The sequence below is a fragment of the Molothrus aeneus genome, chromosome 2, assembly GCF_037042795.1.
Source record: "Molothrus aeneus isolate 106 chromosome 2, BPBGC_Maene_1.0, whole genome shotgun sequence".
Taxonomy (NCBI): Eukaryota; Metazoa; Chordata; class Aves; order Passeriformes; family Icteridae; genus Molothrus; species Molothrus aeneus.
The window spans coordinates 46,350,853-46,375,494 of NC_089647.1; the positions used below are offsets into that span (position 1 = coordinate 46,350,853).

At 37.9% G+C, this 24,642-nt stretch overlaps 1 protein-coding gene across 2 annotated transcripts in view; it reads left to right on the plus strand.

Moving 5' to 3' along the window:
• Nucleotides 1–21,909, plus strand: part of WASF3 (WASP family member 3) — a 65,942-nt gene extending 44,033 nt beyond the window's left edge. Inside the window, exons 4-10 of one of the 2 annotated variants that reach the window (XM_066544850.1) lie at nt 4,902–5,036; nt 8,418–8,571; nt 8,998–9,115; nt 13,597–13,772; nt 16,367–16,630; nt 18,267–18,622; nt 19,306–21,909. In XM_066544850.1, coding sequence (XP_066400947.1) covers nt 4,902–5,036; nt 8,418–8,571; nt 8,998–9,115; nt 13,597–13,772; nt 16,367–16,630; nt 18,267–18,622; nt 19,306–19,463 — 1,361 coding nt within the window. In that variant the 3' untranslated portion in view covers nt 19,464–21,909. Of the gene's footprint in view, nt 1–4,901; nt 5,037–8,417; nt 8,572–8,997; nt 9,116–13,596; nt 13,773–15,529; nt 15,697–16,366; nt 16,631–18,266; nt 18,623–19,305 lie in introns of both variants that reach the window. The other variant, XM_066544851.1, reaches the window with a different exon arrangement.
• Nucleotides 21,910–24,642: the final 2,733 nt, after the last annotated feature.

A 24,642-nucleotide genomic window follows, 5' to 3' on the forward strand; every position in this document is an offset into this window, starting at 1 on the left:
ATGAAAGGTGCTTTCATCTTGTGCATTTCCATAATAATTTGTGATTTTGTTAAGTCTTTATCCTGTTCTCCTGGTGATATCTTTTCCAGGTTGAAGTGTCCTGATCTGTAAGTGATCTTTTTGAACAGAAACCATTTTGTATTTCTGATCACTGTTTTGGATTTTTGCTTTGGATATGTAAGGTTAGGGTATGTTGTGGTTTTTTTAAGGTGGAGTGTTGAGGACTTCAGATCATATTCAAAACAGACTTCTGTTTTATCATTATTGCCCTAGGAATTTGTAGAATTTCCTTGTTGCTAAGTGTTGAATGATTATTTTCAGATAAGCTTGCAAGTGATCCTCTGATCTTTCTTGAACAGCAGCTGACGATTTAGTGTCTAATGTTATTTAGAGTTACTTTGTGTTTGCATTGTTATTGAGTTTCATCTTCTGTTTTCTCAGACAGTTGCTTAGTAGTGCCATCCTTAAGTTTCAGAAAGGTGAGAATGGCTAATGTTCTAATTATACTGAAGGAGACCTCATTTTGAATGACAAGACCTCATTTTGGTGTTGTGCTTGGATTGTCCAAGTGTGATAATGCACTTTTTTACTTGTCTGACTTGCTAGGAATGCGTACAGCTTTCATTTATCCAGATTTGGTCTTGGGGCTAATCTGTTTATACAATGTATTTAGATCCACTTATGATTGTTGCTGAGGAACTGCTACTTATATTCATATCTGGCAGTTTTCCCTTAGCGAATTTCTAGGTCATCTGAAGTCTTTGTCGACAGCCCCTAAAGTTCTGGTAGTGTCAAGTTAAAGATCTATGCAAATAAATGATGTGTCCTTAGTCTTAACAGATGAATATGTGGTATTTAATAAGTGAAATGTACCACCATTCTCATGCACAGTCTGAAATACGTCACGTTTGCAGAGGGTTCTTCTGCAGACAGCATTTCCTTTGCCTGTCTTTTGAGCCAACTGGGAGCAAGGAAATGATCACAGAAAAATGTTGTCCTGGAGCTGAAGTAGTATGTCCTGCTGACTGCATCAGAGCTGGTTGGTGTTCTCAGAGCTTGTGGCATAGAGCAAGCAAATTCAGGTCTATCTTGCACTAACACTGGTTTTATAATGTTGCACTGTGATTTCAATGTGGATTTTAGAAGCTGGCAGGTTTGTACTGTTGCATACAAACTTGGCGTGCTTCTGCCTCTGCTCTTTTTGGGAGATGTGAACAAGTTCCTATCCAAAGGGAAGGTACTCTCAGGAGAGCTTTTTCTGTATTATGTTTTCAGATTTGGGTTCGTTTCCAACCAGCTGGCTCAGAGCACAGGCAGAGTGAGCAGCATTCTCTATGAAACTGCACTTTTATGTAAGGCAGAATCTTGTCTAGGGGATTCACCTCCATTTGGGTAGAGAGAATCTTCTGGAGGGGAAGGACAGGGAACTATTGCAGCCTGTATCTCTAAGTAGCATGGAGGAAGTGTAATCTGTGGAGACTTGGAAGACATTTTTCATGCAGAGAACAACATTCACCAACTTGCCTCCTAGTATTTTCTTGGGTAGATTGGCCACTGGCTCAATTTCACTAGTTTTCATGCAGGCCTGAGCACACTACATCTCTATAGTACCGCTGAACCAGCTGGGTTGGAAAGGTTGCTTTTTTTTGCCATTAAGTATCATGCTAGAGGTACTGTGAAAAAGGAGATGGGAATCAAGACCTAGTCAGTAACAGCCTACCACTTTTGCACCTTTAAAAAAAGAGGAGGGTAAAGTATGAATCTAATGTTTCTAGTTAATGCAGTTTCAAATGGGTGGGTAGAATCACTGTGTTCTGTCATTGGAGGGAACGTCAATAGGAAAGACTGCATAATTTCTTAGATGGATTTTTAAATTAATGTATAGGTTGGCCACATGTTGGGCAACACCTATTGTTTTTAAATTATTCTTACAGTGCCTAGGTCAGGTCTCAAATTGACAGACACATGCTTTTTACCAGTTTGTTTCTGTTTTATTGAAGATCTAATTTAAACAATGGCAATGTAGAAAACACATGAAATATTATTTTATTTCTAAAACTTACTGCATCATGTTAATCACAACAGCATGTCCAATACTGCTTTGCAATGTCACTGTTTCCACAGACAGGAGATTGACAGTCTGTCTTTCACAAGTTCTGGGCTAGCAAGTGTTGAAAAAAAATCAAGTATTGAAAGAAGTATGCTCCCACTTCGTCTTCTGAAAGATAACTGACAAATATCCATCTCCTTGACTTCTCTGGGGTAATATGTTTAATCCTAGGATGTGGCAGTCCTCTCTCAGCAGGCTGATTTCAATATATTAATATAAACTAACATCTATTAAAATTGATTGAGCTCTGAATACTGGTGGCTGAAGAATATAATAACTGCTTTATTTAACTGAAGATTTGAAAAGCTTATTTTTTTCCATAGCTTGGAATAACATCTTCATTTGGAGCAACTAAATCAAGTGGGGATTATAAGTAAATTTCAACTAGATGCTGGGAACACTTAGAGAACACTTTTAGTGTGCAGCAGTTGAACACTGGCATGGGTAGCCCAGAGGAGTTGTGGAGCCTCCATCCTTGCAAGTGTTCAAAACCCAGCTGGTCAGAGTCCTGTCTCATTGTGCTCTGAGCTGGGAATTGGACCAGATGATTTTGAACTTCAACTGTTCTGTGGTTGTGTGTGACTTCTGTTTTGGAGGGAGAGGAGATTAGGAGCAGGTAGATAGCATACCTTTCCTATCCACCTTCCACATATATATATATTAAGCAGAGCTTGCATACACTGACATATCTTTACATTTTGGGTTAGTTATTGGCGGATCTTACACATAGTAATGAAAACTATTACTGGTAAAGTCCTTCATTCAGTGGCAATCACTTTTTTTCTTGTGATTCACAGTGTTTTCAGATAATGTTTTGGTCTACTTGTTGTTTCCTCTCTCCTCCCAGGTAAGTGACCAAGAAGAGGCCAGATTGTCCTGTTGACTTCCTAAGTGTTGCCATTTTTTTACACTGAGTTGTTATCTCCAGATGCTCACAGAATGGGATCTTAACTGAAATTTTCATTGTATTTTTACTTTTCTTTGTGAAGTATTAAGGTTGATTATTGGACCAACTTAAAATGTCAATAATGGCTGCTTTGGAAGTCTCTGTCATTTAGGTGGTTAATTCATATTCCATATTCTTCCAACTAATTAGTTTTGCTTTGCCCCCTTCCATTTCTGCTCTTCAGACTCTTCTTGATGCAGGTTGTATCAAGATGAACTTAATTCAGAAGCAGGGTTTTAAAGTTTGTTTTTGTTTGAAAAGCATGGTTAAGTGCAGGAGGCAGGACTTTTCTTTCTACAAGGATTTCTTGAGGGGTTTGGGCTGCAGAAATTGTAGAGGGAGACATCTTAAATGAAATATCAGTATCTGGGTAGGTGGGACCATCAGTTCAGTGAGTGGGAGCAATGAGTTTGGGTGGAATCTGAAATTTGTAGGGGAAGTTCTGGGGCAGGCCAGCTATTAAATTGGGGATCCGGAACCAATGATCTGCAGTGGATGAGAGTTGTGGAGTGGGGCACAAAGAGAGTCAAACTGGATGACTATGCCTAGTCCTATGAGAGGACTGCGAGAGGAATGGCCATGCACAATGATCATCCCATCCCATCAGGGAGGGATTTGGTTTATCATGTGGCACCTTCTGTCCACTGTAGCACTTTCAGGGAAGGGCCTGAGGCTGCAAATCTGTACTAGGCACTGGTGAGGCCACACTTTGAGTATGGTATCCAGTTCTGGGCCCCTCAATTCAGGAAGGACATTGAGGTGCTGGAGTGGATTCAGGGAAGAACAACAAAGATGGTTAAGGGTCTGGAGCACAAGTCGGAGGAGCAGCTGAGGGAGCTGGGAGTGTTTCACTTGGAGAAAAAGAGGCTGGGGGGGACCTTAATGCTCTCTACAAGTGCCTGAAAGGAGGGCGTTGGCAGGTGGGGGTTGCCCTCTTCTCCCAGGTGACAGGATGAGAGGACAAAGTCTTAAGCTGCTTCAGAAGAGGTTTAGGTTGGACATGAGGAGGAATTTCTTCACAGAAAGTGTGATTAGAAATTGGAATGGGCTGCTCAGGAGATTATGGAGTCACCATCCCTTGGAGGTGTTTAAGGAAAGACTGGATGTTGCACTTGGTGTCATGGTCTAGTTGATGTGATAGTGTTTGAGCATTGGTTGGACTCAGTGATCTCAGAGGTCTTTTCCAACCAAATTGATTCTGTGATTTGGTGATCTGCACTGCATTGTCCACTGTCAGAGTGACTGAGAATGTAGAGCAGGTGAAAGGGAAGCTGAAAAGGTTGTGCACCAAGTCCAGTGTGGCCATGGGTAAATGTGGTCAGTGGCCTCTGACCCTCTCTAAAATGACTCCAGGGACAGCAACGTTTGCAGTCGGCATTTGTAGAGGTAAGTGGGCTGCTGTTTTTATCTGTTTAACGCTGTTTTAATTTTGATGTTGGCCTGTGCTACTATGAATTGCAGGATTTTAATTTCAAGATCTACTTCAGAAGCTTTTATTGACTGCAGTAACTTCAGGCCTTTTCATCACAGTGACAGGTTTTAATGCTCAGTTGTCTGTCAGTTGGCACTAGCTCAGCTACATAAGGATTAGAATTTGTAAGTCTCCCTGTGTTTTTAAGAAGACTGCTAACCAGGATGTCCAGAAGAATAGACTTCAGGCAGAATTTATGGTATATTTTGACTTTTTTGTACAAATCTGTTACCCTGAATTTTGCTGAATGACAAACTGCGCTGTTCTAATCCTACAGCTACTGTGTTTTATTATACTTCATGATATTGAAGCCATTTGTCTTGTGTTTTGTAAGCCACTAGCAAAGGGATTTCCTTGTCTATTTTCTTACACAGGCAAACATGCTGAAGACATATTTGGTGAATTGTTTAATGAGGCCAACAGCTTCTACATCAGAGCAAATTCCCTCCAAGACAGAATTGATCGCCTTGCTGTCAAAGTCACCCAGCTGGATTCAACAGTGGAAGAGGGTAGGTAATTGCCTGAAAGCATTGAGCCAGAAGTGATGTTGACAAGAGCACAGTATTTAATTGCACAATAACCTCTGTCTTTTCAAAGTAATCCTGTAACGATATTTCATCTTGTTGTCTCAGTAAGGCAAGCTGGGAATAATCACTTTAGCAGAGCAAGTGAAAGTATTCTTGAGTCAAGAAGCCCCTGTAGTAATGGAGCCATTAAGCTACCTTTTTCATGAGGAAAACTTTGAGTTCATGAGTGTAGTAAATCGTAAATGAATAAATATAGACCTTACTGGGGGTAAGTCAGAAAACGTTTGGACTGGGTGTCCCTATCAATTTCATAGTAGGATAATCACAAACTACATTAGTACATTAGTCTGTTCTGTGATCATCAAAGATCTTATAATACTCTGTATTTAAACAAGGCACTGTGTTTGGATCAACCAGGTGAAAATCTTTAAGGGGTTCTACTCACTAGAAACTGTATTTCCTTTAAAAATATTTCCCGCTTATGAGCTTATTTGGGTAGATAAAGCATTTCTCTGTCTAGCTTTAAAGGCTGTTAACGTGCATCTTGGCCTCCATGCTACATGTCTGAGCCAGCTAATGCCTGTACTTCCTGTTTAGATGATTCCTGACATTTACTAAAATGTAAAAAGCTTTTTATATCAGTACAGTCGTGTAATATTTACTCAGTAGTAGTTAATGCTACTTGTGATATATTTAATAGTGCTATTTATATGGCTTATATATTTCATGTGCCATTCAGATTTTTGTAGCTTACATATTTATAGTGCCAATTATTAGTGCCAATATTAAATTGTAGTGTTGATATTTAATAGTGTAATGGTGTAGTATTTAGCCTTCCTTTTTTAGCTGGTTTACTGGTTTTAGCTGGTTACTGTCTGGAAATTATTATGCGTTGTTGTTTTATGGTTTTGGAACATATGAACTGTTAGGGCGTCCACAGCTTCTCTTGGCAACTGTGATAGTCTATCTCTAAAGAGACCTGGTTAAGTGAAAGGTGTCCTTGTCCATGGTAGGGGGATTGGAATGAGATAATCTGTAAGATACTCTCCAAACCAAACCACTCTGATTTTTTGGTACAAGCACCTGCATTTTACTGTCTTAGGAGTCAACAGCTATCTGGGAACATAAACTGACCTCCTATGAGATCACTATTCAGGTTAGTTTTTGAGGCATATTGTGTTGGTACTATGAGCAAACTAGATTATATTAATATACTGTACTTTTGGAAATGGCAGTTCTCATCTTGGTTTTGCTGGTTTGGTTCCCCTCCCCCCCCCCTTTTTTTTTTTTAATGCCTCATTAATGTCTCATTAGTGTTATGCAGTAGCACCCAGCTAGTTTTCAGAGTTTGGAGGATAATTAAAAGCAATCTTTTGGAAGGGGAAACTAGTGTATGGACTGAGAATTTAATCAGTGTTTATTTTAAATTGACAGCAGTTGTTACTTACTCTTGCATTCCTAATCATGTTTCATATTAATAAGGTGTATATACAAACTGCTGTCACCTTAGTGTCAGTAGTAAATTTTATTAGCTGTTTCACTGTAGGAGTTGAAGTCTTTATAATAATTCATTGTACTGTCAGAAATAGTATGTTTCTGGATAGCTTCAGCATTTAAGCAAAATGTCAGTTGCAAGGTTGTTTTAAAAAGCCCTTCAGATTTGATTGCATCAGTGATTTCTCATATTCTTAGATATAACTAATACAATGTATATAAAAATATTTTATATATAAAAAACTACAGTTGAAAAAACATTTTAAAATAATGGCAGTAAAGTTTTCAAAAATATATAAATAACTTATTCTAAAAATCTCCAGAAAAACAGTGGGGTTTTTTTGGTTCTTTTGAGTGTCTTCCATCAAACAAGAATGAAACAATTCAGATATATGCATCTAAAAAATCTGTCTGAAAAACCTTTTACTTACAGGCACATTTAAATAAAAAGTAATTTTAGAAATGATGGTTTGATACTTCAGATGATGTGAATGGGGGAACGAGTATTAGACATGAAATATTCTATTTTTAATTTTTTGCTATTTGCAAATGCTATACATTTGCATTGTATAAATTTTTAATTTTTTGCTATAGTAGAAGTTACAGAAGAAACTAGGTAATTTTTGGAGTGAGAAGCAAGACCTCAGCACAGATAACAAAAATAGTTGGGCAGAGAAGTCTGAGCGGGATTTGGTGTCCATCATGACAGACAGTAACAGTGTAAAATTTCATCCCTTGGTCTTTTTTCAGGTCATCAGTATACTACATTTTTGGCCATTACTGTTCATTTGCCTTGTGAAATTTCTCACAGTTAGTCCTTGAGGTTCAATAAATTGGATGAATGGGCAAGAAGTATTACATGAAATATCAATGGCAATAAAAGGGGACTAAGCCGGTACATTTTGTTTGCACAAAGTCCTACAGCTTACCCTCTTATAAAGCACTTGGATTGAATCCAGACGTGGTCAGTGTCATTGTAGACAACCTAGTGAAGGTTTCATCCTCTTCCACTGCAGTCTAAAACCGGTATTTCAGGGTGCTGAGGGGTAGAAGATGATATCAAGAGCTTACTGTCACTTTTAAATTGTGATTGGCCTTTAACGGGATCTTCTTTAACAGTGATTGCTGCATTTCATGAAAACTTGTATTAAGAGTGAAAGAAAGCCTTGATAAAAGTGACAGGAACAATTAAAACCAACTTCAACCTATCATTTGAAAAGAAAGAATGAAAAGCCTGGTGTTATTTTCCCCAGAGCTGTGTATGTGAAAAGATAAAATGAAAGTATGAGAGTGCAAGTATTTCTCTCTTTAGAGACATAAGCAAAACATAAGAGCAAGGAGTGTTTAGTTACATGGGAAGACATAAGAGTTGAAAGAGAGTAAAATGAGAGGAACTCTGTCTCTCATAGGAGGTTGTTGCAGCTGTAATTTAATTATACTTAGAATGGGCTGGAATATGTGTATAGATAGCATATACAATTATAAAACACACTGTGTCAGAGGAATACCATACCTTGTGTTTCAGTCTTGAAGCCAGTCTTTCTGCTGTTAGAACTCCAGGATAAAGCTTATAAAAAGGGGAAATGGTTGTACATCTGCATGTGACAGCATTCTTGCATCATCTTCCAAGATACAGTCCACGGTCCCCTTATTTTAAGTGATGTTCTGGACTAAGTGAGACTTACATCTGTTTTATTATGGGAATTCTTACGTGCCTTTGTGCCTAGTTATCAGGATTATCCACTGAGGAAAAACCTGTCTTTGTGTTAACATGCTGAAAATATTTCAAATAATTAGTGGAAAAAGGATGTTGTGTATCCACTTTCATTCCTTTCAGACCTGTGGTAAATGTATATCTGTTTCTAACAGTATCCTTACAGGACATCAACATGAAAAAAGCATTCAAGAGCTCAACAGTTCAAGACCAGCAGGTAGTTTCAAAGAATAGCATTCCAAACCCGGTGGCTGATATTTATAATCAAAGTGACAAACCACCACCTCTGAATATTCTTTCACCTTATAGGTAAGGAAGTATTGATTGTTTACCTTCTTGTACTTTACCCTTTATTTCCTAATCTTATGCAAAAAATAATTATAGCAGAGGGGAAAAGCTATAGTGACTATTGAGATTTGATTTTTCAAGATTGATAAAACTCAATCTGCAATAAATAATTTATTTCTTTTTAAAGAATGGTATAGCACAGCATTTGCAGTGTATTTTATTTTTAAGATAAGAAGTTTTCACTGGAATGTGAATGTGTAGGATTTATGACCAAGGGATGTGTTTTTGCTGCTGCTGCAGACAGTGGTGGTATATGTTTATGGACCTCCAGTTAGTAAAGGTTGATATTGATCAGCTTGAGGCTCGGATGATCATCAAAGGTAAATTTTTTGGATTTAAAGCACACTACTTCATGTATTTTTATCTTTCCTTCTGCTGCTTTTCCAGGGATGATAAGAAAGATGGATTGAAGTTCTACACCGATCCTTCCTATTTTTTTGATCTTTGGAAAGAAAAAATGTTACAGGATACCGAAGATAAGCGAAAAGAAAAGAGGAGACAAAAGGTAAAAGCAGAAACATAGTAGCATGTTTGTGTATTGCAATTTTATGTGCAGTTTTCCAGGCATAAAGATTCCCAGGTCATACTTAGTTTGTGTGCCTGGGAAGATTGTTCCTCTTGTGTGGCTTAGATTCAGTACATTCCATTTTTATAGCTTATCCTGTCTATTTTAAGAAGGCAGCAAATTGAATTTTAGGAGGGCTGTGGTTATCTTCCAAGATGCTGTTTTGAATCCTTTGCCAATATCTGTTTATTGGTACCCAGAAAAATGCCCCTGTTATGCTCCAGAGAAAGACTGTAATGGGGGAGGAAAGGAGTTGGCATTAGAATGTTTTCCATTCCAGTGTCCCATTTTTTCCATTCTGATTTTACAGGAAAAAATACAGATGCCTTTATAAGAATTTAAAAAATCACTTGAGCATTTCTTTATTCCTATAGAACAATTTCTACAAAACTACTTTATATATTTATAAGTTATTTTAGACTTCAACTTAGGCAACACATCCTGCTTATTTCCATCCATGGTATATTTTCTGTAGATTTTAATTGTCTTATTACAGTCTACAAATGCAAATATACTCAATTCCAATCATGTACTATTATAGCCATACATCACAGAAATACCCCTTGATAAATTCAAGCTGAAGTACTATTTGATTTGATTAAATATATGCCAAGTCCAACTAAGAAAGCAGCATAGACTTGAGTCTGCATGGATAAAGTTCAGTTTGTGATGGGAAGAAATCTCAGGTTTAGCTTTCCAGAAGATGATTTTCATGCATTTCATGATCTGTGTCATGAGCAGGATGATTTGGGTGAGATGTGTCCCAGGTACACCTTGTTCCACAGGTTGCTGAACCAAATGTCCTTTTTCTTTTATTCTTGTCCTTATGGTAGCAGTAACCAGGAATGAATCCAGAGCATTTATTAACAATTTGATAGCTGAACTTAAATTTTCGATCTGTTAAATGAGAATTCTTTGCTCAGTTTGTGCTCTACAGAAGCACAAAACTTGATAGTTGTTGAGAAACTGTGCAGGTGAAATAAATGTTTACTGATTAACAAAGTACAAGGTAGACACCTAAATGCCATCCTACTCAGCTGACCAAATACAGCTAATTTTTAGCCTCAATTTTTTAGGTGCTCAGTGAAATCTGAGAGTAGTTCCTGCACCAGAGAATCAGTTTTTCAGTATTATTTTGATAATTTGCCCTAAGTGCTCACGCTGTTGCAGCAGGAGGTTCATAAGCTGTTTAATTTTCTTCCCTCAAATATCATGCTTTTTGTTTCTGTATACAGTTTAATTGAAAATATCTGACAGGCTTCCTCTGATTTGACTCTTTCAGGCAAACTTTTTCTGAAGAAAAATGTAATTTTAATTCTTTAAGTTTAAAATCTGTGTAGTCTATTTTTTTTTACTTTCTGTAGATCAGTGTCTGAGAGTTCAGTGTAGTTTTGACTTGGTATGTACCAGTGGTATTCTAAATTGAATGGCTGTAGGTAGGGCAGTTGTGACTAAACAAAGGATAAACTGTCAGAATTTCCTCTTTATTGTGCTGGCTTTTTATCTGGGAATAATTAGCTATTCAAGCAAGTAAAAAATTCTAAATTTGGAAAGCTTGTATTTCAGAAATCATTCCTGATGACTTGTGTTTTGATAGGATTTTATGAATTTGTGGTGAGGAAAATACTCTAGGCTTGTGCTTCCAGTTTTTTGAAAGTATTGCAAATACTTGCTGAAGCTGCTTTTTATTACTAGCTCTTAATTCTTTATTTAAATGCTTGAAATATAATTTGCTAATTCTTGATGCAAATATCAAACTTACAATTAACTCAACCCTGTTTGAAGGCTCTAATATGTTTTGTGTTCGCTGAAATAATTTGCTGCCAACATGAATGACTTGTTTTCTGGCCTAATCTACAGCACCCACTTGTCTGCCACAGCTTCTATTACAGCTAATTAAAAAAAAAAAGTAACTCCTCTTAATATTGCTTTAATTTTCTGAGAAATATTTCCAGCTGTAATTATCTAGAAAGTCTTTAGCTTCCCTACAACTCTGTCATCTTTGCCCTCGGTTGTAAAGCTAGAGCTGTCACCATTGTCAAGGGACTGAAACTGCTACTGAAACAACTTAAAACTACTCTTAGAGGTACATGCAGCTTTGTCAGCTGCTAGCAATAGGGCTGCCTCCCTGTTTTGGAAGACATTAAATGTTTTAGAGATGTATTGATATAATATTTAACCAAAATATCACTACCAGTAGGGTTTAGTACTGCTTGAGTAAAAATGATTCAAGTGTATTTATTCATTAGCACGCTTACAGAGGCTGATCTGGAACAACCTGTCCAGCTGAAATCTGGTCCAATTAAAACCAGCTAAGCTTTGTGCTTATTTTTTGTTGTTTATGCATCCACATGTATAAACATTTTTTAAACTTTTTAAAGTTTTAAAAACTTTTTATAAACTTTTGTTTTTCATTAAAAAAGCTGATCTCTTTAAAACTAAATTTCTAAATAATAAGCAGTAACTGTAAGCAGCCATGTAAGCACTCATGATTGTGCAGGAATTGTATCAAAATGATTGTCTTCCTAGTAGCATCATATATTGGTCAAAAGGTGAATATTTATTTTACTTAGAATCTTGCAAGAGATATATAGTTGTGACCCCCAGATGACAAATTGCTGTTCTGAAAGAAGATAAAACAGAGTGTTTTCAGTGAAAATGCTTACTTGATCTTTCTTCTGAAATATAACATGACTCAGGAATGAGGATAAAAGTCGAAAATTAAAAATCCCAAAATATTTACAGCAAATAATTGAAAAAGACAGATGAAAAGCTTTTAATAAGCATATATTCAACCATGGCAATTAGCAAAACTATATATATTTAAAATAAAGCGTGACTAAATCTGTGTCCTTTCTTCTCCAAATCCTCTGTTGGCAGAATTTGATGTGAAAAAGTGGTTATCAGACATAAAAAGGGTGTGATTCGAAAAAGTTTGTGGAGGAAAAATATTTTGGGAGAACTGATTAAGAACCAAAATGATTGTTGTTATTAAACATAAATCAGACCAAAAATCTGTTTACTGTAGAAATAAGCAGGAGTTGTCAAAACATTTGGGTGTTGAACTTCAAGAAGTCTTTTCTGACATTCTGAATGGTAGGAGAGTCAGCAGGTCCCTCATGCAAATATGCATGAATGAGCAAGAGATCCAAAACAAGGACAAGGAAGCCATTTGTTAGTTTTTTGTTAGTTATGTAATGCCAAACACATTATTTCAGAATTATTTACTCAGTGCTGTTTGACAGTTGGAGTAAAAAAACCTGTGTTCATCTGTGATGGGCTTTTTGTTAAACTGGCTTTCCAACTATTATCCCTTATTTTGTGGATCTAGATTCCCCAGTAAAAGGCTTGCCTACCAGAATTTAACCAAGCTCTTCTCTCAATATAACTCACTGACTGCATTCTCAGTACAGCAATATAATTATTTTCTGAGAAACTATTTTTCTAGCAGCCAAAAGCCTAACACCATGTATTCTAAGATGTAGGATCTAGAGCTGATTGAAAAAAAGACCCCTATGCTCTCATGAATACTGAGAAAAGGAGTAGCAGACCCTTCTCTGTCTGAATTGAGCAATCTTGTTCATTTTTTGTGCAGAAGCACCAGTATGAGTTTTATATTCATACTGAGTAGTCAGAAGTAGGTGAGTACAACATTTCCAAGGTGTGACAGCATTAGGTCCCAATATTAGGAAATCTTGCTATCAGTGAGGTAAAGATAAATAGGTATAATAAACACTGACATTGGTTGAGCCTGATGTGATATTTATTGAAAGATAAAAGCAGCCAAATTTGTCATGAACCTATCAAGCTGTAATATACTGCTGGCCTGAGTACTGCTGACTCACTGCAGAGAGAATTAGTGTAATTCATTTTTATATCAATGGTGAGAAGAAGCTAGGAGGAATTTTGGTAGTTAATTAGATCTAAGAAGGCAGAGGAAGTTAAAACAAACAAAAATCATTTCACATAGCCTATGGAATAGGAAAGTGTGTCCAGTTTCTCCATACTTCCCCTGGCCCAGTTCATTGTGACCATAATGAATAACCAGAATAGCCCTGAGCTTATTTTACATTCTCAGAAATTTGATTTTTGGGAGATGAAAATTACAAGTGCTTCAGGGTGGTGTAAATAAAAGACCAGAAGTGATGTCAGAAGAAGTTTAACTTTCTGGGTTTTAAAATTGGTCCCATTTCTGTATTAGGAAAACCAGGAGATTGATATTACAGTAGTGCATGCATCCTTACAGATCAAAAGTCCTGCTACTAATGAGGTTATTTTAGTGCAGAGGAATTTTTTGAAGACTTGGCTTCATCTGTAAATCTGGTCTTATTTTCATGCACTCTAACTGCATTTTAACCAGCTTTTTTCCTTTCCTTTTTTCTCTCTCTTTGCATGCTTTATTTCTTTTGTTTGGACATTAGGAGCAAAAGCGTATAGATGGCACCACCCGTGAGGTGAAAAAGGTTAGAAAAGCCAGGAACAGACGCCAGGAGTGGAATATGATGGCATATGACAAAGAGCTTAGACCTGACAACAGGTTGTCTCAAAGTGTGTACCATGGAGCATCTTCCGAAGGATCACTGTCCCCAGATACTAGGTCTGTTTACAGCAAAGCTGTTTGTTATACCACAGTTGTATGTTCAGCAATACTGAGTAGAATTAGGTGTTTTTACAGGATGGGAAGAGTTAGACAAAACATACAATGCATGTTTAAAACATTCTTTTCAAATTTACTTTTAAGCGTAAATGACATAATGGATTCTGTAATGATTTTTTTCTTCCTCAGCTTCACATGAGCATTTTGTCATCTTAATGCTATGTACTGCAGAGAAAGAAGTGTTTGCTGTATGCTTTGTATTTCATCTTCAGCAGCTGTAGTTACAAAGCATTTAAGCCTCTACTAGAAAATGTCAGTAGCTCTTCCTTAGTGTCTAGTCTGTTGTTTGGTGCCCTGCTGGTAGCATAATAAATATTTTTCTGTGATCTACTCAGTCAAGAATACTTTTGCCTGGAAGGAATACTTCGGTGGGAGAAGAGTTCAGCTTTTTGATGTTATATTAGTCTAAAAACCAAGCTACAAAATCAGATGAGATGTTACTGCTTGAAATAACAAAAATTTCTGCTTAGAGATAACACAGCAGAATTCATCTTCATTGACTGAGATTCTTTTTGAGCTCAGTGGGAGTTACCTGATGTGCAATTAAGTTTTAGTTTTTGCACAAGCTGGTCTCACCAGAGGATTTTCCCACTTACTTTATTTCCTTTGTCTGTTGTGATTAAGTACAAGCAATAAGCATTGAAATAAATAGGGTCCACTGGAAAAAGTGTTTAAATTGGTGAATGGCTAGGTTGAGGAGGCAGCTACCACTGCAAGAGTGTGGAATGATACCTTTAGTCCATTTTCCAATGGAGATTAATTTAAAAGAAAATTATCTCCTCAGAACTTTGCAATGTTGTGGTCTTTGTGAAAAGGAATGAACTTGTAATGGAAACATAGTATTTGATATTGCTATTGGTCTTTCAGTTACGTATTCAGACTCCCTCACTGTCTAAAAACTGTTGTTTGTTTTGTTTTATTTTACAGTTTCTGATGCAAAACTTTGTCTCCTGTTAGTTTTAATGAAACACTGCAGACTGACAAAGCTTTACATAGGTTGATCTAGCAAAAGCTGTGGATTTTTTCATCAGAACTTCTGTTTCATACCTTTTGAGTATTTTTTTTTCAGATTTAACACCTTGCTTCCAGGATTCCTGAGTTTAAATTATCATATTGAAGTTATTTGTTTTTATCTCCCAGCAATGTCAACATGTATTTGGTTGTTTGCAGATATGTGGTATTTGCAATCTGTGGGATTTTTTAAAGTAGAAATTGTAGGATGCATCTGTTTTGATGTTGTTTGTGTGACAGATACCTTGTACTTATGTATGGCTTTTATATTTTATAAATTAAGGACTATTTTACATTTCAGTGAATCAAACATCTGAGATTGAATCCTGAAATCTATTTTACATCCATGGAGCATTAATTCTGAGAATGTGAGATGGAGAGAGGGCTTTCTATTTTTTCACCTTGGAGTAGTCTTAAGCTATAAAAAATCCATACATATAGAAATATGTAGTGGTTTGAGAGACATTTTTAAGCTGCCACCTACTGCATGAGCAGTGTTCTGTAAGTCAGATCCCAAATAAGTGTATTTGGTTATACTGTCTTTTTTTTTCCTAGTGCTAAAGTAAAAAAAATTGGTCACATATCTTCTCATTTGGTACTTGTAAGACTTAAACATTAAATGTTGACATCCCGGTGTTTGGACTGTGGCAATTTACAATGTATTTGTTATACTTATTGTACTTTAGAGAGAGAAACACAAGCTGAATCCAAACAGAAACCAGCAAATTAATGTGAGAAAAGTAAGAACAAGAAAAGAAGAGTGGGAGAGAAGGAAAATGGGCATTGAGTTCATGAGTGACGCAAAGAAAATGGAACAGGCAGGAAGCATGAAAGAGGACAAAATGCCCAAAGGGTTTGTTATTTTGTTTTGCTCAAAGCCCTGGCTTTTTGTTGCTTACCTTGCTTCCAGTCTCACAGATAAGTGCATCAGTTCACTGTGTTCACTAAAAGCCAGGCTGCACCATTGTTCATTACTAAAACAAGTCTTCACAGTAATGGGATGAAAAGATCCTTTTGCTCCCTCTCTTGGGCTTATTTGACAGAACATCCTAGACTTTGTATCTTTATGAACTCTCTGCTCAACTAATACTTACATTTCCCAGTTTCTTTAAGCCTTTCCAACAAAATTAATTGTGCAAACAAAATAGAAAGCGTTTTCTAACTTTCAAAATTGGTTTTCTCTGCATCAGTAAAGTATGTTCTTCTGCATAATTGCAAGTGCTTGTAGTATTGCTTTTCTTTTTCTGCTGCCACTGTTAACTTGAGGCAGGCTGGTAAGTATTGCCATTTCAAACAAGGGACTGTCAAAATCATTGACAAAAACCATAAGCTTCATTATGGCTACTAAAATTCTTGTGCTTTCTGTGGACTTAAAGGGAGTGATAACTGATAAATCGGGGAATCCTCTTGCAAGACAAATAACGCTGATTGTGTTCTTTTTTGCTTGTTTTGTCAGTTATTTAGGTAATGCCCTGTTGCACTCACATAATCTGTTCTTCTGCATCAATTTACTTTAATTTTAGGTCCCATGCATCCGATGTTACAGATTATTCTTATCCTGCTACTCCGAATCATTCCCTCCATCAGCAGATAGCAATGCCTTCCTATGGAGCAGGAGATGGTCCACAGTACATGGCAGCATCCCAAAGCCACGAGCATGAATACAGACCGCCCTCCACCACTGTACGACATGCCACTTTAAACAGACCTCAGCAACCACCTCCACCTCCACCCCAGCCTTCAGATGGCCAGCACAGCTCAGTACCTGTGGTACCAGCAGAATATGGGTAAGTCTGATTTACTCTAGTGGATTCTTGGCAAAACCAGAGGAATGCATGTTTTCCGTAACCATCGTAACGTGTAATACATCAAAGAAAAAGACCCCAAATATATTAGTTACCTCCTTGGGGAGGACAGAAGAAAATTGGTATAATTTCTATGTATGAACTGAATTTAAGTCAAGAAATAGTGAAAGCAGAAATAACCACGTTTGTATTAAATGAAGTGTATATTGGTGAAGTCAGTATGATTGTAAAATATTAAGGGTGCCTAAAATAATATTGAAGAAGGGATAATTTTCCTCTAAAGTGGAAAGTAGTTACAGGATAATTTGGATAAGATGTTAAACTTCAGGAAATGTGCAGAAAGAGTATTGTTGATTGTGATTAATCTGGCAGTGTTTATTGCATCCCTGAAATCCCTGAAAGGCCTTTTTAGAGAAGCTTGCAATGGAATTGGGAGGGGTCTCCTCAGACACAAATTCCATACTGCCACAGGAGGAATGCCACTTTTTAATTCAAGACAGAGATTTATCAAATGCCTGTGTAGATATTTTGCCTGAATGCATTCTGAAGGAAGGCTTGCTCCAGAGTTCTGGTTCTCCTGTAGGAAGAAAACATCTGTTTTCTAATACGTCTGTGTCTCTGTGTCTGTTCTTTTGTGTAAATAGCTTAAACTTTCAAGTTGTAACCCCAGGAAGTTGTAGTCATTCTTGCCTGTGTTGTTTTTTACTATGCAAGCCAAGGTTTGTCATCCTTGCTTGATGCATCCTGGGATAGCCCTTGCCTGATTCATGGCTATTGTGCTGCAGATGACTCAGTTAGGGCAGGCTGGAGCAGTCCCTCCTTTCTCTGTTGTTTCCAGTGTGTAAGACATCACTGTGCTTAGCCCTCAGGTCCATGTTGGGATGACAACTGGGATGTTGCAGTTGTCATACACTGGCATGTGTCACTCAATGTCATCAGTCTCTTTGCTTCAGTTCCTGTCTCCTGTACCTAGTTCTTTACCTACTTCACAACTCTTATAAATTCTCTATTTTTTTCTGATTAAGGTTTCTTTCAATGACATTTTAACAAAGAAATGAGCTCTTCCCTGTACCTCTTATTTAAAAAATCGATCAAATGTATCAATTTAATTAAATGGTATTTAAACTGATAAATTTGACTGAAGAAGCACATGACATACATTTACCTTTGGGTAAATCTTTCCTTTCGTTCTTTCCCTTGTTCTCCATGTCTGTGTCCTCTGTTACCTCTTGACCTTCTATGGAATTGAAGGGTGTAGTCTGCAGTTTTCTTGGTCCCTTCTTCTTCAATGACTTTGCACTTTGCAGTCCCACAGAGTAGATGTTTAATAAGAAATGCAGCTTCGTACTTAAATGGGCAGGAGAACTAAGATAAAGAAGCTCAATTTGTAGAGTGCTGAAAGGACATTGCTTTTAACTTCAATATTTGTCTTAAATCTCTATATATCAGCAATATTTGACAATTCTTACCTGTATAATCACTTGCATAATTAAGTCACCAGTTTAAATTGCTTTTGTTTTTTGTTTTATGTGAGGTTGGATGAGTGCAGTTTAAAGGGTGATAATTTTGTAAGTTCTAACTTTGAATGCATTAAATGTTTTTGTTCTGTTTTATATAGGATGCTCCCAGCTCAGATGGTGGATTATTACAATCCTACAGGTCCTCCCCCTCCTCCTCCCCCTCCTATGATTCCTTCAGCACAAACTGCATTTGTTAGTCCTCTTCAGCTTCCCGTGCCACCTTCCCATTCCGGACTGGTGACTGGCTCTACATATGCAGCTACTCATCCTCCTCCTGCTGGTGGGCTTGTTGTCACTGCTCCTCCTCCTCCCGGCCCACCTCCTCCCCCTCCAGGCCCTCCTGCTGCAGGTGCATCCCTCTCTTCCTCCCCCATGCATGTACCTCCGGCGTCGGAGGCAAAGCAGGCACCGATGAGCGATGCACGGAGCGATCTGCTGGCTGCCATCAGGATGGGTAAGTGCACACTGGGTTTTAGGTACTCCTTTTTTGTCAGTGGGAGCACAGTGTTTTCCACTGAAATGAGTTTATGGCTTCTTTTCCCAGCTGGGAAGATTTCATTAACCACAGGTACCACACACCTGTTCTGACATTTGTCAGCCATGAGGTTGGAGCATTTTCTAGCACCTAAAACTGCACAGCTTTGTCAAGCGTGTTCTAGTGTTTGTGTGGACATAATCTAATGAACACAGCACTTGTTGTTCATTATGTGAAGTGCCAGTATGTGTAATGGATTTTTGCTTCTGTTCAGAAGAACTGAATTACCCAACACCAGGCTTCGGCCCACTGATTTTTTTAACCAGTGACTTACAGCTCTTCCTGACCTCACTTACAATATGGAGCTGTAGTCTAACAGTATTTCCAAATACAGATCAAAATGACCTGTACAGTCTTGAATATTTATCTTCAACATATTGTTGACAGTTTTAGAAGTCCGGAAGTATTCAGTCTCTGAGAATTATTTCCCAGCTGCCTTTTTTGTCTTTCCCTCTTCCTTGCTCAAGGAGGCTCTCTTCTCTCAATGCTTGCTTGCTTTTTTTCCTGAGTATTTTCTAAGATAAAACAAACTCACCAACAACAGTGTCAAATACGAAATCTCTTGCCTGGAAAGCTTTGCCTGAGGGTGATTGTCTCTGCAGGAATTCAGCTGAAGAAGGTGCAGGAGCAGCGTGAGCAGGAGGCGAAGCGCGAGCCCGTTGGCAATGACGTGGCCACCATCCTGTCGCGGCGCATCGCCGTGGAGTACAGCGACTCCGACGACGACTCCGAGTTTGATGAGAATGATTGGTCAGACTGAACATGGCCCCAAGCCTGCTGGCAACTGCATTAAATACTTGGCTTCAGTGATTGCTTTGTTAGCAAGATGTAAAGCAGGACTTTGACATGTATTTAGGCTAGTGAGGGAAGTGCTAAAATTGAATTGGTATTATTCAGAATGCTGTAGCTTAGCAACTCTGGTAATAATGATGTGATTATGCTTATGCAGATCAGAAACTTGTCTTACTTTCAGTATTTACTGCATAATACTTAAGTGCCACTAAATGTAGCAACTCTTGTGCTGCGTGCAAAATATGATGCAGTTGTTGCACTGTTACAGAACCAGCATTTTATTTTACTTTCCTGTTCTTGAAGGGATAAAATATATTTTTTTGACTTTACATCTTATTCTTTTAATTATGTAAGCAACTTAGATACTTGTGAATTGGTCTGGTTGTTAGTCTTTGAGGGCAGCTAACTGTATGGCTGAGTGAAGTGTTGAGTTCCATAAATGTAACTTTTAACTTTTTTTATTAGGTACTAATTATGCCCACCTTAGTCTATTTTTAACCACTTCCGGGCTTAAGTTTTTATGCATACAGAATTGATTTTATACTATCTTCCTTTTTATCTTAAAAATGTAGCAGATGTTGAAATGTATACTTTGAAGAATGACCCCACACGATCCAAAAAGAACATTTGGTGAGCAGACAGATATGTCTGTAACAGTACCAGCTCTCAGTTGCCGGCTGCTTGTTGGGAAGAGTGTTGGGAGGGTCTCTACTGGGTAGCAGATGCATGTCTGTGTTATAAATGGAAATGAAAATACCTATAGAACTTTCCAGTCTTAATATAAGATCAACTGGATGCAGGATAGTCCTGATGGAAACTCTGTGGCTGTTGCAGTGCAGAAATGCTACTGTTATTGCTAAAGATTGGAAGAGTCTGGATCTAGCAATCAGATACATTTCACAAGTATTAAACTTGGTCTTTATGCCTGTAGGTATAAACGTGTGTAAATAAGTTCTGTTGTTGTTGATTTGTATGCGTGTAGTTGTGTAGCACATTGACTCAGAACTCTTACTTTGAATGTATTTCTTTCCCAGTACATCCCATGGATAAAACAAGGGCAGTTAGAGCAGTTTTGATGGCTGTTGAGGTACTGTGCCATATTTACATATACACTCAATTTCTTGGTCCTTTCCTAGGCATAGTTGCTGCCATAAAGCCTGCTTTGAATGTCTTTGTTTTCCTTGTTTTCCATTTTTTGTCAGCCGTACAGTATTAAAATGGTTTGTTTTGTTTTGGGTTTTTTGTTTTTGTTTTTTTGGGTTTTTTTCTGGACCAAGAGTCAGGCTGCTGCTCTGCCTAATGAGGCTTTTAAATTTTATTCATAGCAGGGGAAGGTTTCTTTCCTTACCAGATTACAGTTTTAATCTTTGTAACAGAAGTCTCTGTAATTCCAGGTCTAACATTTGGTAAACCTCCTTTGTTCTGTGAGGCACCCCCATCTGTTAAAAGAAGTATGTAAAATAAAAAGAGAAATGGAAGGTGATTATCTAACCTGGGTTTACACCATTAACAGTTTTAGTCCTGAGAATGTAACAGTCTAACATGATGTTTGCATGCAAACTGTTGGCTACTGCATTGCTGTTTAATCTGCATATGATTTTGCAATCTGTGGTGGCTGCCTTTATGGTAGAGGGATAACATGCTGCCTCAGGGCTGGTGTTAAAATTTATCACACAAAGTATGACCAATCTCTGCATAGTGGTGAGCAACCACAGCTCTTGTAAACCAGGGGCAGCTGAAGGTACTTGGTGATCTCTGTCCCAGTTGGAGCTGGTTTTGTCTTTGCCTTAAAATGCAGAGCTGAAGTGTGCTTTATTTTGTGTCCTGGAGTCTGAGGTCTGTGTGTCCACCAGGGAGGACAGAATTTAGGCTGTAGCCTGATGGTGGCTTTCATCACTGTGTGGGACATGGCTTGTCCTTACCATCACAGTGTGCTTGCACAGTGGCCTGCAAAATGATTCTTTGGAGAGGTAGCTGAAGGTGCAACTGGGACCTCAGTGTTACATCACTGCATAGGTGGTGAGAGCACTCTCGATGTTCTTTTGATACATGCTGAAATTAAATGTCTCAGCAGAAAATTCTTTCCAATCTATTGAAATTTGATATGACAGAAGATATATTTTATGAGCACAGAAGTTGGGTGTGTCTGAAATTTTGTAATTTGTGCTTATTTTAAATAATAAGCATTAAACAAGCAATCAGTTGTGACCAGTGAAGATAGTGTAGATTTTTCAGTCATAGTAGCCAACCTGTTTTTCTGAACCTGCAATGTTGTCAATTTTCCTTTTGGTATTTTATGGACAAAATGTGAATTGAATTTAGTGATGTAAACACTATTCTAGGCTGTTTTTATCAGTTTTATCATACTTCGGGTTGTGCATAAGTAACAAATATGAATAAAATCTCACTTTTGAGCCTGTGTTTCTTTCCTTAGATTAGTAAGATTTTGCTGTTAATCTTTATTTTAACTTACCAATAACAGAAGGGAAAACGTAAGACTTCCAAATGCTACCTCTGATCCCAAGGCATGATGTTCCTGGGATGAAGGATGGAGTCTACAAAACCAGATTCCCTTGAGGTACTGCTGCTCCTGCTAACATCCATACTTGGTTCTTTTGCAGCCTGGATTCTAGCTCCAAGTTCCTGGCTGGTCTAAGCAGGTATGAATTTCTCTACAGGTAGCTTTAGGGATTTTTTTTTCCAGTGAAATGCGTTAAATGCCAGCTTTGCTTCCAGAGGGAGCAAGGCAGAAAATACAAGTTACATCAGCAAATCTTCTTGCCCACTTTTTTAATAAGAAGTTGTGTTTGTAGGTTTGTGACACCCAGCACAGTACTTTAAAATGCAAACCCAAGTAGGCCTACTAGAAAAATACTTTAAATTTAATCTTTTAATTGTAATCAGATTAAAGACAGGAGAGGCTTTTCATCCTACTGGGAAGAACTTACATAAACCAATTGTATAATTTAGTAGGTTAATTGTAAATTAAACAGATTTGTTTATGCATCTTAGACACGGTTGTTTCTTGGGAAAATAAATCAATCTTTATTCTGTTCAACTGAAAACCCCAGTCTCTTTGGCTCTCAGTTCTTACTTCTCTCAAATTTTCCACTTTTTGATTTGAACTTAATTCAAATAATTTAGACCAGAATTCTTAGACACCAATTCTACATTGAAACTGAATATGCAAGCTTGAAATTTTTTGGTTCAAAGGTTCTCTTACTAAAGCATTTATAACTGTACAACTTTTGTTGTAGCTCGGTTGGAGTTAGGACTGATGGTCACTCAGCACGCTGCTTCTATAGCTTTTGTGGTTGCCCTTTGAATTTTAAAGAATTTTCATGGAACTAAACTGAACTGGATTTTGGGGTATTTGAGATTTCTCTTTACTAAGATGAACGGAGAAGAAAAACACCTTTATTACAATAGGGGGTGCATGGTGTTGAGTACAAGCTCCAAATTGAGCTCATTTGCAGTATGCAGATGGAGTTGGGAGGAAGGGAGATGTCTCCTTAGGACATTGGTGCTTGATGTATTTTTCATCTATGTTCTTTCTCTTGTGTCGGGCATTGTTTTAATAATGATGTGTTCTTTTCCCCTTGAAACAACATACCTAAAGGTACGGCAAAGATGTAATTTCTAAAAATGCTTAAAATCTCACTGTGAACTGAACTGAGTGTAAATCTGATAATAATGAAGACTTCATTAGAATCCTATGGCTGGAAGCTGAAGTTGTACAAATTAAATTTTGAGCTGAGGTATTAGTTCCTAGCCAAGAAGTAAAATAAATATTAGAACAGCTTATCCAGAGAAGGTTTTTTACAGTGAGTTTTCTTTAAGGTGATATTACATGTTTTTTCCTTCTGAAAAACCACACAGAAATTCAGCCTGCTGTAGTCTGCTTTGGGGAAAAGTGCTTGCCCTGTGGGGGTGTGGATTTTTACTTCTGAGTTTGAAGCATTCCTAAGAGTGAGTCCATACATACATGAACTCAAGTCCAAGGATTTTTAGCATATTGAGGCAGATCTGCATTCAGGTACTAAAACACTGAGGGTGATACAAGGGGAATAAAAATAAATTATGGTCCTTGCTGGAATCCCTCAGGCTCAGGTGTCTGCTCCAGAACAGTGATGAGAGATTTTAGCTTATCACTGAACATTATTCTCAGTTTCCTTGGACTTTAAAATAAGTTAGGCTACTCCTGAAGGACTATGGGTTCCCAATTGCCCATCTTTCGTTAAAAAGATGAAGAGAAAGAACAAGAACCCTAAGAAAAGAAATCCTTTAGATATAAAGCAGGGAGATGGAATTTCAAATCTCGCTTTCTCTACTAACAGGCAAACAATCTCTTTTCATGTGCTGTCAAGTCTGTGTAGGTTTCTCTGGAGCAATGTGTTCTCATCTGTGGGTGACATAGATGTGCACTCCTACAAGAGGAAAGTACTCTCAGGTTTGTGCTGGGCTGAGCTTTCCAGCTACCTAAGAAGACAAGTTGCCACTAAGAATCTTAGCTAAATATAGTAGTCTCTTGGAGATTATTCCTACTGCTGCAGATAAATAGAGAATTTATCTGATTAGCCAAAGTAGGGTAGAGTTCTGTGCTTTTCTCTTGTCAAGGGGTTATGTGCAGAGTGATTTGGAGATTAGAGCTGAGGGCCACTGTTCTGAGATGTCTCAGCAGCTTGTCTTAAGCTGTTGCCTTTCTGAGTCACTCTGCATTTCAATGGCTCTGTGCTGCGGCACCACGTGAAAACTGCTCTGTTCAGCAGTCACTTGTTGCCAGTCGAGTGTAGGGTAGAGGAGGGAAGAGGGGCCTGGGAATCTGCCTGAGTTACCCTAATGCCAGTTAATAGTGGTCAGCCTGTCCTCTCTCTCTGGGGCAGCAACTCTAACCAGAAGTCCTGTGAACTGCACTGAGGGGGGTTGCAGGTCTCATCTCTTTCCTCTCTTCCTGGAAATCAGGTGCTCTTCTGGTAGATGCCAGTGCTGATAAAATTTTTAGTCAAGTTTTCCTGAGTCATCCTGCTGTTAATTTTTGTTTGATTTCTCTACTGAGTTTAACTTTCTAGTCCCTTAGCAGTCACCTTCTCTACTTTCTGAATGGCCCATGCCCACCATGGCCTGTCACCTTTCACAAACTGGATGCA